At 46.1% G+C, this 16358-nt stretch overlaps 1 protein-coding gene across 1 annotated transcript in view; it reads right to left on the bottom strand.

Moving 5' to 3' along the window:
* The window catches only part of LARP4B (La ribonucleoprotein 4B), a 321080-nt gene that overhangs the window by 206987 nt on the left and 97735 nt on the right, over window positions 1-16358 (bottom strand). Inside the window, exons 3-4 of the mRNA XM_082259577.1 lie at window positions 8483-8612; window positions 2307-2454 (exon numbers count right to left, since the gene is read on the bottom strand). Of these exons, the coding sequence (XP_082115703.1) occupies window positions 2307-2454; window positions 8483-8563 (229 nt within the window). The 5' untranslated portion in view covers window positions 8564-8612. The remainder of the gene's footprint in view (window positions 1-2306; window positions 2455-8482; window positions 8613-16358) is intronic.

Below are 16358 nucleotides of genomic sequence, written 5' to 3'. Positions count from 1 at the left end.
GAGGGACCAACACTTAGGCATTGCAAGGGTGTGTTTTGGGCACCCCCACTGTTTTGAGACAATATTGTCAAAAAAGCGGGAAAAGGGAACATCCTTGCAGCTTTGGAGGACCTGTGGGTGCAAAAGGTGACCCGTGCATGTGATGGCGCGTTAGTCACATCTTCCATATGCAATGTTTCCCCCAACCCCCCGATACAATCAGTGTATCCACTAGCGCCTTTTCATGTGCGGTTGAGGGCCAGGGGAATCAACCTCACGATCAGAGTACGCAGGCCCTGAAGGGTAACTTGCGTCCGCAGCGGTCAAATCAGACTCTAGATCAGAGGAGACCGAAGAAGCAGGTGAAGGCGGGGGGGGGGGGCGCTTTATGCTACCCAGTTTGCCCAGGACCAAATCTACTTTGGACATCAAGGACTCCAGGACCGCCAATGCAGACAGTTGTTGGGCCCCAGAGGGTCCCGCAGCCTCAGAGGGGGTCGGATGGTGAATCCTGCTCCATGTACTCCAGGAATGAAGAGGAGAACTCCCTAAAATAAGTGTAAAACACTGCAAAAGGGACACCCCACCGCGCTGCGGCACAGAAGGCCCAGCACAAAGCACTACCACTGCAATAGCAGGAAGAGGGAGAGAAAGCCCCACACAAAAGGCACTCACCACCACCGGTCAGGTACTCACTGCCCAACTACCTGCACACCATGTGGCAATCAGGAAGCTTAATATCGCCATACTAGCACTAGAGGTCAACCGCTGAATCACCGCCCATCGGACTCTAAAAACATGGTGGCCGCCATTTACAAAAGGGAAACTATAGGAAAATGGCTGCCGAGGATACACAAACCTATCCGCCGATCTGTAGCACATAAGGCTACAAGAAAATGGCGGCCCTGTGGCTCCCGGAGCACAAAAGAACGACCCCAACAGGAAGGGGGGCCCTGGCAGGCGTCCCCATTAGGCCTATCCCCCTCCCAAGGAACGATCGCTCGGTCGCTGGTGGTGCGCTCCCCCAAACCCCCACCGCAGCACCCCATGTAACCTAAAAAGGTATGTCCGCCCCAGGGGGGTGGGCAGATGGGAGGTATACACAACAATAAACCACCAAGACAGGGTGGGCAAACTGGGAGGGAGGGGAGCCTAGGGGTCCGACCATCCCCGGGAGTGGCCCACGTCCACCCCAAAACCCGCCAGGGGTAGAAGGGGGACCGCCGCTTACCACACCAGAAACAGGGTGGGCAACATTGCGGACAGGACACAACTCCATTGTAATGTGACTGCCGTCAGCCAGGAGGAAATGCTGCAATTCAGGCCAAAACCAGTTCGCATGCGTCCTCGCGAGACATTTACTTTTCCATATCTCTTTTATTATATTTTTCCACAAAACAAATAATATACATACACAAAGGAAAAAAAAACAAAAGACAAAATATAAACAAACAGTATTGCAATTAGCTTTTAACTCGCAGGCCAGCCCCCATCCAGTGGGGCTATGTCATGGCTGACCTAGTGCGGAAGCTGTGGTCTGCACGCACTCACTGGCCGGACAGGGGGGGACCATAAGGATCTAGATTATCCAGTGTGTCGCCCAGCCCGGCACTGGTTTGTAGATTCTCATAGGAACAAAATAATAAAGAGGAAAAAATTAAATTAAAAAAGAAAAATTTTTTTTCCCAGCAAGGAACTAGGTCCTTACTCCAGACTAGGCAGAAAAAAAACTGAATACCTATAGCAGGAAGTGGGAGTATACCCCCAGGGACTGCCCATAGGTGAGCTCAACCTTTTTTTTTTCCTATGCCTAGTGTCCTACTCCTGTAGGGGGCAGTATAACCCTACAATCAAGAAGATGAAGTGCTGTGTCTATCAATAAATGAAATAGAATAGAAGGCACGTGGGCCTAGTGCATTATCCTCAATGTATGCCTTTAATAGATAAAACAGAGATAATCATACTCAAACAAATGTTTGGGTCATTGCATTACATAAAATTCATCCGCTTGTGTCCATGTAGAACTTGTCAACATCATAGGACTATCTTGTAAAAGCATAGGCTAACACATTTCAAGTGGCTCTGAGGAAGAGGGAAACCTCAAAATGCATGCTGCTGTGTGAATGCTTAAAGAACCTGCAATCCTAATCAGGGAAATTACAGCGCTGTAATTTCCCTGATTATTCTTCCAACTGGAGCCTTGACTCAGTCAGCATTAAAGCCAGGTAGATAGCACTGTTAACAAGTGATCATTGGATACCCTAAACCAAATTCAAGACATTTCTACCTTAAGTGCAACGTTTTTTTATACAAGGTTTTTGTTTTACCTTCTTTGGGCCAATCCTGGGAGGAGCTACCCCCTGAACCTTCAGATTCTTGCACAGTCTCATCAGCAACTCTGCCCGATTCCACATGTAACGCGTGGTCCCCCCATACTTTAGCATTAGGGTTCAACTCTGAAACCTTGGCTGATTCCTGAAGAAAGACACACAAGCATGTAATTCATAAACTGCTAGGTTTGTTAAAAGAAAGCACAAATGCCACAAAGAATTTGTACTCCTATTCCTAGTATGTTTACAAACCTTCGTTAAGTTACCTTAAACAAATAAAGCAGGGCTCGACAAATCCCAAGCGCCAGGTTGGCATGGTAACTAGAAATTGCATCCTGGCGCCTGGGCTTTTGTCAGCCCATTCACTGTTGCAGGTAAGCACAATTTGCATCACTCAACGCCCAGGGTATACAGTTCTGGGTGTTGGGCGGGTAGTTATTTTCTACATTTAGCCCTGCTGCGGGTGCAAGCAGCAGGACAATTTCTCAGCTAGCATTAAAGTAACATTTTTTTTTTAGTTCTGGATAGAGTGGAGAGGTATTCGAACCCCTGTAATTATTTTTATTGCTGTCTGTGCCCGCGTTAGGAAGAATCACTCTTTATATATCTCGTTTACGATTATTAAAAGTGAAATAAAAAAAATAAAAAATAGGGGTCGACATCAGAATAAAAGCGGGGAAATCTTCCCATGGGAACACTAGATCTGGGGACCCTAATGACACACTACGATGTAATCAGAAAGAGTTCACTGCTGCTACGTATATATGCAATCTCTGAATTTTTAACTATATATTCTAAGCTGACCATAGATGGAGCAGAATTCAGAGGGATAATCCGTATTTCCATCCATGCGTGGCTGTCATTATTTGAGAGCACTCAGACTTTTGATGAACAGACTAGTTAGAAAACATTTGTCAATCACTCGCTGCAGCCCCTGATTAGCGAAATGCGACAGCACCGGGTCCTGCTGTCAGAATGTCCCCACAGGGTGGTTTCCTCCATCCTACTCTCGCTTGTGTGGAAGGAGGAATGGTACTTTTCATTCAGCCAATAGGATGAAAGAAAAAAAAAAATCTATGGCCAGCTTTAAACACCGATAAAAAGAGGCATGGATAACGGCAGCAAATTGCCCAAATTTTTAATTTTCTAAAAAGTGTCAGCAATGAAAACTGGGAAACATTTTTTCAAAAACATTTGTTGTACTAATTTTTAATTGGGCTGTGCTAACAACTTTGAGTCCGCATCCAATCACATGAAGGAGGCAGCATACAACCCATGGTTAGGATTTAAAGTCCTTTACTGTACAGTGATTTCCCCAAGGTCATTTCTGGCTTTATCACTTTTCTGCGCATTTTTTCTGTGTTTCATACTGGGTCTTTGATATTTTTCCTATACAATGGCTCTTTTCTGGTCAGCCTTCCATAAAAAACAGTTTTGAGGATATTCCTGTCCTACATGTCCCATCTTAGGCCTTATTACATGGGGCATCTGCATTCTTGCCCAGTGTGGGGCTGTGTTTGTTGGCACAGATGTTCATGCATCCCTGAGCAGGCAGCCCCATAGCTGTCAACTGGGATACAGGGGCTGCACTGACAGATGCTGCTCTTAATGCAACATCTGTATGGGTGCATAGCCCCATATGCATCCTGGGTTGGTTTAGGGCCAGGCTCACACATCTGCATGGATGTCACATTGGGAGCAGCAGCTTGGTGAGCACCTATACTGTCCCCCAAGTCAGTGTTTCTCAACCATTTTTCAGTCAAGGCACCTTTAAAAATTGACAATCACAAGGCTCCCTTTAAAAAATATGGACAGTCTCGAGGCACCCCATTCTAAAATGTAAAAACTATTCTAAACGTTTTACATAATGGAGCAACATCCACAAGTCCAAGTAGGACACCCAACATTGGATGTGATTTATTCTTCCAAAGCATATACACTTTTGCACACTAGTACTGACTAATATTCCAAGGTTTATCTTTTCCTTCACTCAGCTAATGTGACTCCACAGCTGATGTGGAGGGACAGGGGAGGGTCAAACAAGGATGCTATGCAGGTGACTGACGTCCTCCTCATCAGCTGATGATGCCATTGGCCGTTAGGATGCCGGCAGCTAGAAGGTTGTCATGGTGCACAATGAAAATCTGTGACAGAGTAAAAAGGCTGCCCCAAGTGACAGGAATGGGACTGTATGCACGGGGATACACAAAACACCTGTACATACCCTGTGCGGGTAAACATAGCCCTCACATAGGGCACAATTAAGTGTCATATAAGGATTTATAACCACCTTAAAACCAAAGTCAAGGTATGCCTTTATTGCATGACTACATTGGACTAGCTTGGACCAGTGTATAAAAACGCACAGCTCAAAGCTAGGTGACCACTGTGGAATTCGACAGCCACTAGAGCCATTGCTACAGTGGCCACCACAATCTTAGAGTCCTGCACCAAACTGCTTTCCTTTTGCAAAAGGATTAAAGGAGGTTGCTCGCTTAAGCCTCTGAAGGAGCCGGTTTACCAGCGAAACCTGTCAGGCTCATTTTACACAGCCACCAACGCCTACCCACTGGCTTTTACCCACAGGCTAGTACACCGAAATGGACTGACTTGGAACTACAGGATAAGTATCTTGATTAACTTATGGGAAATACCTTGCCAATTGTCTTCAATATGGAGAGGGCTATACAGCATTTGAGTCACCAAGTCCTGAAAAATTGCAGGATAACGGTTTGGATGCATGGGACTTTGGAATTACTTGCAAAAGACTGAGAAATAACATTAATCTACATGCTGAACTGCTGTGGATACTCCCTTTTTATGGCTATTAAAGGATTAGTCACAGTAATTTGGCATCCAGATTTCTAGGATACATTGCAAGGGCATTGCAGATACCCTGTGAGGGAGGATATGCACAGTTGTGGCAGGCTATACCTATAAATTAATTTATTTTCTCATTTCACCCTTCCAGGACGGCCTACATATGAGAGATTGTGGCTCCACCCTACAGGAAACACAACTAATTTGCAGCTGTTAAAAAGGTTCCACCCATACCTTGAGCTTCAGTTCAGTTGTGTTTCCAACCTACTTCAGAACGTTTGTTTTTTTCTTGACCTGAAGGCAAATGAGTGTCTGATAGGTACCCCTGTAAGGCAGGTACGGACGGCCTCTGGGTGGTTCCTCCCTATCTGTGTCCTTTGACAAGGAGCTTACAGGTCGCCAAACAAGCCAGGTAGTCGGTTACCTTAATGAGAAGGTCCCTCCATACCTGAAGTCCTGCTGTCTCTGCAGGAAGAGTCTCCTCCATTGCTCCTCTGTAGCTGGAAGCGGTAAGAATTCGTATTTCCCACCAAGTGAGTGCACCTCAAGCCTCGCTTTGAGGACCGGAAGTTCCGGTCAAGAGGGGAGGAGCAAGTGGAGCCGAGAAGGAAGCTCAAGATGGAGGAGACGCCGGACCCACGAGTAGTCATGGCAGACTTTCCGGCTACTAAGGGGCTGAAACACCCTAAAGAGACTAGAACGACCGCACTTCCAATAGAGGAGAAAGCGGCGGTGTAGGTGGCTGCAGGGAATACAGAGAGACCGGGTAAGTGACTATACTGGTGAGGGGGCCGACTGCTGTCTATAACTGTAGGACAGGCATACCTTTTTTTTCCTGATTAGCAGCCGCAGTGTTAAACAAATGATGTCTGTTGTACACATATGTTTCTCTTTTCATCTTTGTGCACAGGTCTTCCCTCAACTCAGGAGGCCCCTGTCAGACCCCCATCTAACTCAGCTAGCACTAGCATGTCTAAAAGTGCGGTAACTATGGGGATAAGCTGTCAAGATCTTACACAAAGCCTTTTTGCCATACATGCATCAATAAACCGGCAGGGCAGGAAGCATCGGTTTTAATGAAAGATCTTAAGTCAGTGCAGGATGAGATGTTAGCTACAATTTGGTCTTTTAGGACTACAGTAGCTACCTCTCAGACCCCAACACAGGCAGAGGAAATCTCCAGGGATAGCCTATCCTCCCAGGATAGAGTGTGGTCTAGAACAGGACCCTCATCTCTCATGTCGGGGTCCCAAACCATTCCCTCGGCACAAGGAATGAGGAGAATCCAGGGGAAGGTACCAGTCAGATCAGATCCCCTTTCAGTTCAGACGAAGGGTCAGATAGCGATAGTGAGAAGGAAAGGGATAGTTCCAAAAGGAACAAGAGTCTCTTTCCCTTAGATTGTATGGAGTGTCTCAAAGTTATGCATGCCACGGAAGGGATCCCAACACCAGCCAAAGAGTCTTCCATTCAGGATAAAATGTACAAAGGCTTGGGAAGACCAGATCGCCTGGGTTTAGTAACACTAAGAGTGAAATGCTATGCTATGGAGGTGCAGGTAAAACATTTAACCACCTGCAATATACTGCGAAGGGATAAAATCTTAAACATAGGACACAATTGTGGGCAGCACAGTGGTGTAGTGGTTAGCACTTTTGCCTAGCAGCAGAAGGGTTACTGGTTCGAATCCCAACCATGACACTAACTGCCTGGAGTTTGCATGCTCTCCCAGTGTCTGCGTGGGTTTCCTCCAGGTACTCCAGTATCCTCCCACACTCCACACAACATGCTGGTAGGTTATTTGGCTCCTGTATAAAATGGCCCTAGTATGTGTATGTATGAATATGAGTTTTAGGGACATTAGATTTGTAAGCTCCTTGAGGGTAGGGACTGATGTAAATGTACAATGTATCTGTAAAGTGCTGCAGAAATTGACGGCCATATACAAGTACCTGAAATAAATAATTAAGAAATCTACCAGTTTAAAGGCACTTTACTTTAGGAAAGAAAAAAAAAAAAAGCAATTCCCAACTTTATATGTACAATTGCAACGTATAAATGCTTATATGACCTACCACTCCAATTAAAGCCACATTTAATCAGCACCACTACACTTCATCCCTCTAGATCTAAAGATAGAACTTAAAACCTAAAAAAAAAAAAAAATCATGCCAGCCCCTTTTTATAGATCCTTCCTACATTACATCACTGTCATTGAAAAACGGTGCCTCTAAAAACCTTGTTGGCTTCGCTTTTTCTGGCTGCTCTCCCCCTCCTCCAAGTGTAGCTTCAGATTGGTGGAGGAGAGCCATCACATGACCGGCCATTAAACGTCAGAGGAGAGCAGTCACATGATCGGCCATGAAAGAACGGAGCTAATAAGGTATTTAGAGGTATTGGTTTACAATAACAGTGACAATGCATCTATGAAAAGGGACTGGCAGTGTTTTTTTTTTTACTTTAGAGTACGCTGACAGGGCTGTCCCAGAAGACTGGGGGTCTCTGCAATGTAAAGGGGGTTTTATCATAAAAGGGGGGTATGTACTGTGCATAAGGGGGGGGGGCTGTGAAATGTATAGGGGGCTGCTTAATGAAAGGGGCTGTGTACTGTTATTTTTAAATATTTAAAATGTTATTTTCCTGAAACTTCCCTGTTAAAGTGAAGGTGCGTGTTATATGCTGATAAAAACGGTATGCGAGCAAAATTAGTGTGCACTGTCAATTGCCTCCAACACTGCTCCTGATTATTCTTGCCAGAAGCTCCCATTTTGCTGAGGTCCAGAACCCCTAAACAGCAATAAATCTAGGCAGATCAACTACTACTTTTTGGCCCAGTGCTGAAAAATATACAGCAACTGAGTACATGTAGAGCAGGGTACTTAAGGTATGGAGCAAATTATGTGATCTTGACGACAACCCCTGATCTGAATATTTGTGTTATGTCAGTGACTCTGAGCATTGAAGCTGGAAGTTCTGCATGACGGCCCAACAACAAGCATTTTCAAATAAAGTAAGTGATGGCAGCCAGTTCACATTAGGTGTCTTATTATGAGAAGAGAACTGTTCATAAGTAAGCAAACAGCATTTGTGCTTTATACTTTTGTTACAGACAGGAAGCCTAGGAGAAAAACAAACTCATTTTTCCTCCGTATACTTTTGCGTGTTAATGTAAAACTGAAATGCAAATGTGAAATGTAAAACTAGTAATTAGTGTTTGTGTGAACTTTAACTCCCATCAGCCAACAGTTAAAGGTCTGAGACAATGAATTCAGGCACAAAAACGCAAGACACAGACAATGACAAATTCCAAAACTTGTTTGGTTTTATCTCAGCCACAGCAGCACAGTACTTACAAGATGAGAACTGTCTTTGGCTTCTTGGACTTGCTGCACCTGCGGTTCAGCCACAACTTTAGTATCCTGATCTGAAGTCATGAGCCGTCTGCTTCTAGGCTCCTCAGAGAAAACGAGTCACCCTAGGAAGCTGAAGGAAAAGAAAAAAAACACTCAAATCGATGAACATGCTGTACAGCTTAAAAGGATAAACTACTGTCTAAGGCTCCATTCACACTAGTACGACTTGTCAGGCGACTTGTGTGCCCTCAAGTTGCCCCAAGTCGCTTGTCATAACCAATGCAATGTAAATGAATGAGAGCCGTCTTAATATGCACTACTGAAGTCGCTTCGACTTCAGAAAAGGGTCCTGTACTACTTCAAGGCGACTTGTATCAGACTTGTGCCAATAGACTTCAATGGGAGTCGCCTCCAAGTCGGATCCTTATCTTTTGTCAAGCGACTTATCAGACTTTCCAGGAAGAAGAAAGATATTAGCCAGGCATTCCCCACATTGCAGCCATGCCTACAGTTCCTATATACCAGGGATACTCAAACTACGGCCCTCCAGCTGTTGCAGAACTACACATCCCATGAGGCATTGTAAAACTCCGACATTCACAGACATGACTAGGCATGATGGGAATTGTAGTTCCTGAACAGCTGGAGGGCCGTAGTTTGAAGACCCCTGCTATATACCATTATCTCTGCCTGGTCTGTGTGAGTGGCACTGGTGGACACTGATACGCGCCACTGATACGCGGCACTGGTGGACACCGATTCGTGGCACTGATACGTAGCACTGGTGGGCAGTGGCACTGGTGGGCAGTGACACTGATACGTGGCACTGGTGAACACTGATACGTGGCAATGGTGGGCAGTGGCACTGGTGGATACTGATACATGGCACTGGTGGGCAATGAGGAAATTAGTAAAAAAAAAACAGAAAAGGGGAATTGGGTCACAACACATCATATTCTGATTGGCCAAATACAAAGTCGTCCATCATATAAGTCGCTTTAAATACCGTATTTTCCGGCGTATAAGACGACTGGGCGTATAAAAGACTACCCCCCTATTACATGATCTACCGGTAATACTTAGGTTATTGGAGATATTATACTCGGCGTATAAGACGACCTCCCATTTTTGGGGGATTTTTTTAAGGTTCAAAAGTAGTCTTATACGCCAGAAAATACAGTAATTCACAAGTCGCAGTAAAGTCGCGGTAAAAAGTCGCTCCGTCATGGGGCGACTTATGGTCGCGGTAGTGTGGACCGAGTCTAAATGTTTTGTTTAAGAATTAGCCAAAAACAAATGAGATTTTAGACTTACCGTAAAATCCTTTTCTCCAATGTTCATTGACAGACACAGTTCCTGATATTTATAACCATTGGGACATCCCAAAGCAGTGTTAACATGAGGGGCGGGAATAACAATAAAATTCCAGAGGCTAAACATTAGCCAACCAGGCAACAGGAGCTCAAACAACTGGAGCCCAACTGTAAAAAAAAAAAAAACCACCCTCAGAGGATCAGGTCCTCTTTAACAGCAGCGTGCAAAACTTGGCGGCCAAAAGAAGCATCTGCAGATGTCAACACATCCACTTTATAATACGTTGCAAAAGTGTGCACCGACGACCAATCGGCCGCCTTGCAAACCTGCATCACTGACGCCTGATGACAGAAAGCCCAGGAGGACCAAGCGCCCTAGTAGAGGGAATGGAGAAACCTGACCCCTGATGGAATAGGCCTGAACCACTGTGTCTGATCCATCTGGAAATGGTCACAGAGGAAGCAGACAACTCTGAGGTCCATCCGTAAACACAAAGAGTCTGACTTCCTGAAAGACTCCGTAGCTGCCAGGTACACCCTAATTGCCCAGACCACATCCAAGGCATACAAAGCAATTTCCTTTGGATGGTCTGGCCTGGGATACACAGAAGGCAACATAATGTCTTCATTTAAATGAAAATCAGAGACAACCTATGGAAAAAATGGACAGGGGCGACGAACCACCTTATCCCTTTGAATCACCAGGTAAGGTTAACGACAGGATAACGCTGCCATTTCGACACCCTGCGTGCAGAGGTGATTGCCACTATAAAGGACACCACGTGGGACAGCATAAGCAGGGGATCTCCTGCATATTTTTAAAGGGAGGGTTCAGTAGAGAGGAAAACACCAAATTGAGATCCAGAGGCCGCACTGGAGGAACCAAAATGTCCGACACCCTGAAAAAAGCTACGCACCAGGGAGTGTGTGGCCAAAGTTTTTTGGAAGAAGACCGTCAAAGCCGACACCTGGCCCTTGATGGTACTCAAGGCCGATTTCTTTTCAACAGCTCTGTTAAAGGAAGGTCAAGATCTGAGCCACCAAGAAGGAGCAAGAAAGACTCACATCATGCAATGTAGGCCTTCCACATACGATGGTAGTTCTTCCTAGAGGTAGATTTCCTAGCTTTCAACAGTGTAGAATCACTAACTCAGACAAACACCTATCCTTCAGCACCTGGCGTTCAACAGACAAGACATCAAAGCCAGCGACTGCAAAGCAGGATGGAAGATCGATCCTTGGGACAGCAGATCCTTCCTGAGAGGAAGCTGCCAAGGAATGTCAATGACCAGCCGCACCAGTTCGGCGTCCCAAGCCTGGCGAGACCAGTCCATCGCCCAGCCCAGATCAGCAGTGGATTTTAGCTCTCACAGGAACAACTTGATTGTAGAAGGAAAAAAAAAAAAAAAAAAAAAGGAAAAAAAGTGCCAGGACCAGAGATGCCAGCAAGGAGCTAGGTCCTTACGCCTGACTAGGCAGAAAAAAAACAGATCCTAGAGCAGGAAGTGGAAGTATACCACCTGGGACTAGCCCATAGGCATAGTTAAGCTTAGTTAACTTTTATTAACCCTTTTCAGCCTAGTTTCCTATTCCTAGGAAGAGCAGCATAGCCCATCCGTCTAATGAAGATCTGAAGCTGTGTCCGTCAACGAACGACAGAGAAAACTGCTTTTTTGGTCAGTAATTTATGCCTCATGCACGCAAATATCCATTTACATATTGTGCAGAACAAGAATGCGAGAATACGTTTTAGGGCATTTGCACGAAACTGCGCAAACACATATGTACAAAAAATAAAGTGAAAAAGTAGATGCTCAGACAGGAGTTTAATGGGCAAGAGGTCTTTAGCTGTAGCTAGCAGAGGTCATAAAGCTCAGCTCTTAAAGGATGTGCCATTAGGGCAACATCAGGTACCTCTCTGAATTGCCAATACAAAATTTGCTTAGAGTTTTGTATATTCATAGCCATGTTCCTCCCTTTCCATAAGATAGATAGATAGATAGATAGATAGATAGATAGATAGATAGATAGATAGATAGATAGATAGATAGATAGATAGATAGATAGATAGATAGATAGATAGATAGATAGATAGATAGATAGATAGATAGATAGATAGATAGATAGATAGATAATCTATCTATCTCCTACTACTCGAGAGGCACACTGCAATATAATACTGAAAATGAGACCTAAACCTATTTTTTTTTCTTAGCCAACTCAATAGACACTTTCACCCCCTTTTTTTTTCACATAGTTATCAATTTAATATATTTCTCACACGCAGCATGGGCACATTTGAAATTACACCCCAAAACACATTGCTACTCCCCCCGTGTATATACACACACACTCATTTTCTTTCCACACAGCATCACTAGACCAGTGCAGTGCTACCATAGAGACACTGTGGGGGGCGTACACTCTGATTACTCATTACAGTGATGATCACTAAACCTTGTTTACTACTGTGATTGGTCACAGTTATCACATGATACAGGGCCGCTGTGATTGGCCCTGGTACCATGTGATCGATGCGACCAATCACAGAGATCGCACAGAAAGGAAAGTGTCATGAATGACAACCTTGCTTACTACTGTAACAGATCGCTGTGATTGGTGTCTGGTGGACACAGTGATTATGGCTCGCATCACTGCACTCCCTGGAACTGTACAAGGCGCAGTCCTGGGAGGACATACAACTACATCCTTCCAAAACTAGGATAGTTATATACATTGGCTGGGCGGAAAGTGGTTAATCATTGAATGGGCATTTGGTAGACATTTCCCCTTATTGGCTACTTCTGTGCCAGAGGGGAAATTAAAAAAAAAAAAAGTGAAAAATGTCACCAGCACACCATGGACCTCTAAAGAGACTCATGGTGTGCTGGTGACATTTCTAGTTCTTATTGCTTATGGTTCCAGCCGGTGGACACTTCAGCAGTCACTCATACATACAGTGACTTCTACAAGAACGTGTGCTTTGGAAATAGTGCGTTATAAATACACACACAATGCAACATGTTCCCCACTCTATCCTTAAAGCAATGTGAAACTCAAAACCAAAAATGTAATTGCAGCCTTCCAATCATTACATGTGGTGGCTGCATTGGTTTTCTTTTTAGACTTTTTTCCCCCTGGTGATTTGGCCAGTAACACTTCCGGTATTCTAAAGAAACCACTCTGGAAGAGGGAGCAGAGGTGGCAGATTTGGACAGCAGCTTTGTCAGTCTAGGGGGTAGGAATTGTTAGATGCACTAGCAGATTTAAACACACTACCAAATTGAAGTAGAACTCCAGTTAATACTTAACACTTACAGAAAACAATTTTTTCCTTTCGGGATAACGGAATTTTTGTAAAATCTTACCGTAAGATTCCTTTCTCTGAGTCCTGACAGTCACCGCCCACTCATACAGTCTTCACCAACGGGTATTGACCTCTTATCCATTGGAGCAAGCTAGGTATAAGACTTGTTAAAAACAAAGTAATTTACATAGACACACCTATGGGGGCTGTCCCACTGGTCCAATACCCCCCTGCTATCAGCCATCCCAACTCAGTTAGGTAGCAAGCAGTTAAAGTCCACAGAACCCCAAATAGAGGGGCGGGAAATTTGCTGTCCTGGGACTCCATAATAAAAAACTTTTTTTTTAAGGTACTGGCCCTTTAAGCGCACCGCAATCCACCGCTATGAGGGACAATGCAAAACGACCCCCAAGCAGGAATAAGCTGACAGCCAGAGGTATTCCCACAAAAAAGACAGCAAGACAGACCCCACAAGTGTTACCAACACGCCTGCCGATCTCCTCTGTGCAGAAAGAGGAAGTGATGTCACAGCAATAGGCTGAACTAGGATTTTAGACCAAGGAAAAATGGTTGCCCATAGAAAGTAATGGGAGGCTTCGGGAAAATGGCCGCCGACGTGCTCAGAAAAAAACACATTGCCACACACAAGATGGCGCCACAAGGCGCCAAAACACACTACATACACTGCTGTATAAGCGCCCACAGTGAAGCCAGCAGGCTGCCCACACCTAAAATGGCGGACCGGCGGTTTTTAACCCCACAGCAGTCGTACGCACGTGTCTGCACCTCCAACACCACCATAAAGTGACATAGGAGAGGGACCCCCACAAACCCACATAGCGTACCAGCTGTGAGAAAGCCCCCGCAGGGACCGGGATCAGGGAGCCCAAAAAACGCACAGACATGAGGGGATAACACAGACACACAGGACTGCCAGCCCCAGACAGAGGTCCCACACAGAGTGTACTTACCGTACCCGATGGCGTGGGGTGCCTCTCATCGACGGGAAACCTCCCACCCTCAGATGGCGGTGCCGTCAGCCAAAAACGCAGGACACTAGCAGTGCACGGAGAACTGTGGAGGAGGCGTCCAGGCGAGGTAGCCACCTCGCAGGCTGCATCCCTGAGGACAGGGATGGGTCGTTTGCGAAGCCAGGGCGAAAACATAGCCTGCTAAACTCTCGATGGCGGGCTGGGATTCCATAAGGCCCACTGTCCTGGAACACCAGGACGACCAGTGCGACTCCCAGCTACGCCATCATCACATTGAAGAACTAATGCTGATAAAATAAACAGCTAGCAATGCAAAGAAAAACGGAATTTTGTAAAATCTTACCTGTAAAATTCCTTTCTCTGAGTCCTCCGACAGTCGCCGCCTCTTCATATTCGTCACATATGGGGTATTAGACTTTGCTCCGAAGGAGTAGCTAGGCAACAGAATATGTTAATAAAGCTTTTAACATATCCAACATATCCCACCCTCAAGGGGTGGTCCCCTCAGTCAATACCCTCCTACTTCCTGCAACCATATCTCAGTTTTAGTGGAATAGCAGTAGAGTATACAACCAAACCCCAAAAGAGGGGCGGGGGCGGCGACTGTCGGAGGACTCAGAGAAAGGAATTTTACAGGTAAGATTTTACAAAAATTCCGTTTTCTCTTACGTCCTCCGACAGTCGCCGCCTCTTCATATTCGTCACATATGTGGACGTCCCAAAGCAGTGCAAACATGAGGGGTGGGAAACACATCCGCGCCGAAAGGCAACGCAGTTTCCACATCAAGAAAGGAACCTTACCAAAGGAAGGAAACCAGCTGGGCAACAGCAAAAAACAAGTGCTCAACAGGAGCAACAACCCAGGAAAAGGCAAAAACCAGGGGATACAAAACTTATCCCAACAGCCAGGAGTCCCCAACAAGGGACCCTAGGTAACAGCCGCACTAAGAACCTTGCGGCCAAAGGAAGCATCCGCCGATGCCCGAACATCTACTTTGTAGAATTTTGTGAAAGTGTGCACGGTCGACCAAGTCGCCGCCTTACACACCTGGGCTACAGAAGCCCCATGACGACAGGCCCAAGACGTACTCAGAGATCTAGTAGAGTGCGCCTTCACAGGCACAGGGGGAACCTTCCCCTGCAAGGCATAGGCCTGTTCAATGGTCTGTCTGATCCATTTAGCGATGGTAGAGGCCGAAGCCGCCATGCCCTTCCGAGGACCCTCTGGAAGAACAAACAAGGAGTCCGTTTTACGAAAAGACTCAGTCGAAGGTAAACCCTGATCGCCCGAACAACATCCAAAGAGTGCAATCTCACCTCCTGTGGATGTTTAGGCTTCGTGCACAACGAAGGCAAAACAATGTCCTCATTAAGATGGAATTCCGAAACACGTTTCGGAAGAAAGGAAGGATTAGGTCGCAAGACCACCTTATCCAAATGAATAACCAAGTACGGAGACTTGCAGGACAAAGCCGCCAGTTCCGACACTCTGCGAGCCGAAGTGATCGCCACCAAAAAGGCGACCTTTTTGGATAACATAGACAACGAGATCTCCCTGATCTGTTCAAAAGGAGCACGTTGTAACACAGATAGCACGAGATTCAAGTCCCAAGGGGGCAGAGGATCCCTCCTAGGAGGAACCAGATGCCGCACACCCTGAATAAAGGTGCCAACCAAAAGGTTGGATGCCACGGGACGTTGAAACAGAACGGCCAGAGCAGACACCTGACCTTTTATCGTAGCCAGCGCCAAGCGCTGATCAACACCCGCTTGAAGGAAAGACAGCACACGGGACACCGAGTACGTGCGGGGTGAAAACCCCCTGGACTCACACCAGGCAAAATAGGCCTGCCAAGTACGGTAGTAAACCTTCCCAGAGGAAGACTTCCTCGCGTTGATTAAAGTATGAACGACCTCCGGAGAGAGACCCCTCTCCTTCAGGACCTCGGTTTCAACAGCCAGGCCGTCAAAGCCAGCGACTGTAAAGCAGGATGGTATATCGGTCCTTGAGACAGTAGATCGTCTCGAAGAGGCAGACGCCACGGGGCGTCGACCGCCAGATTCACGAGGTCTGCGTACCAGGACCGGCGAGGCCAGTCCGGTGCCACAAGAATCACCGTGTTGCGTTCCGATTGAAACCTGCGAAGGAACCTGGACAGCAACTGGATCGGTGGAAACGCATACATCAGTCTGTACTGATGCCACGGGGCCACTAACGCGTCCGACGCGTCTGCCCGAGGGTCGCGCGTCCGTGCCACGAACCT

Source organism: Pelophylax lessonae (genome assembly GCF_965119305.1).
Source record: "Pelophylax lessonae genome assembly, chromosome: 5".
NCBI lineage: Eukaryota > Metazoa > Chordata > Amphibia > Anura > Ranidae > Pelophylax > Pelophylax lessonae.
The sequence above is the reverse complement of the archived record's forward strand: the minus strand, read 5'-3'. Positions and strand labels throughout refer to the sequence as shown.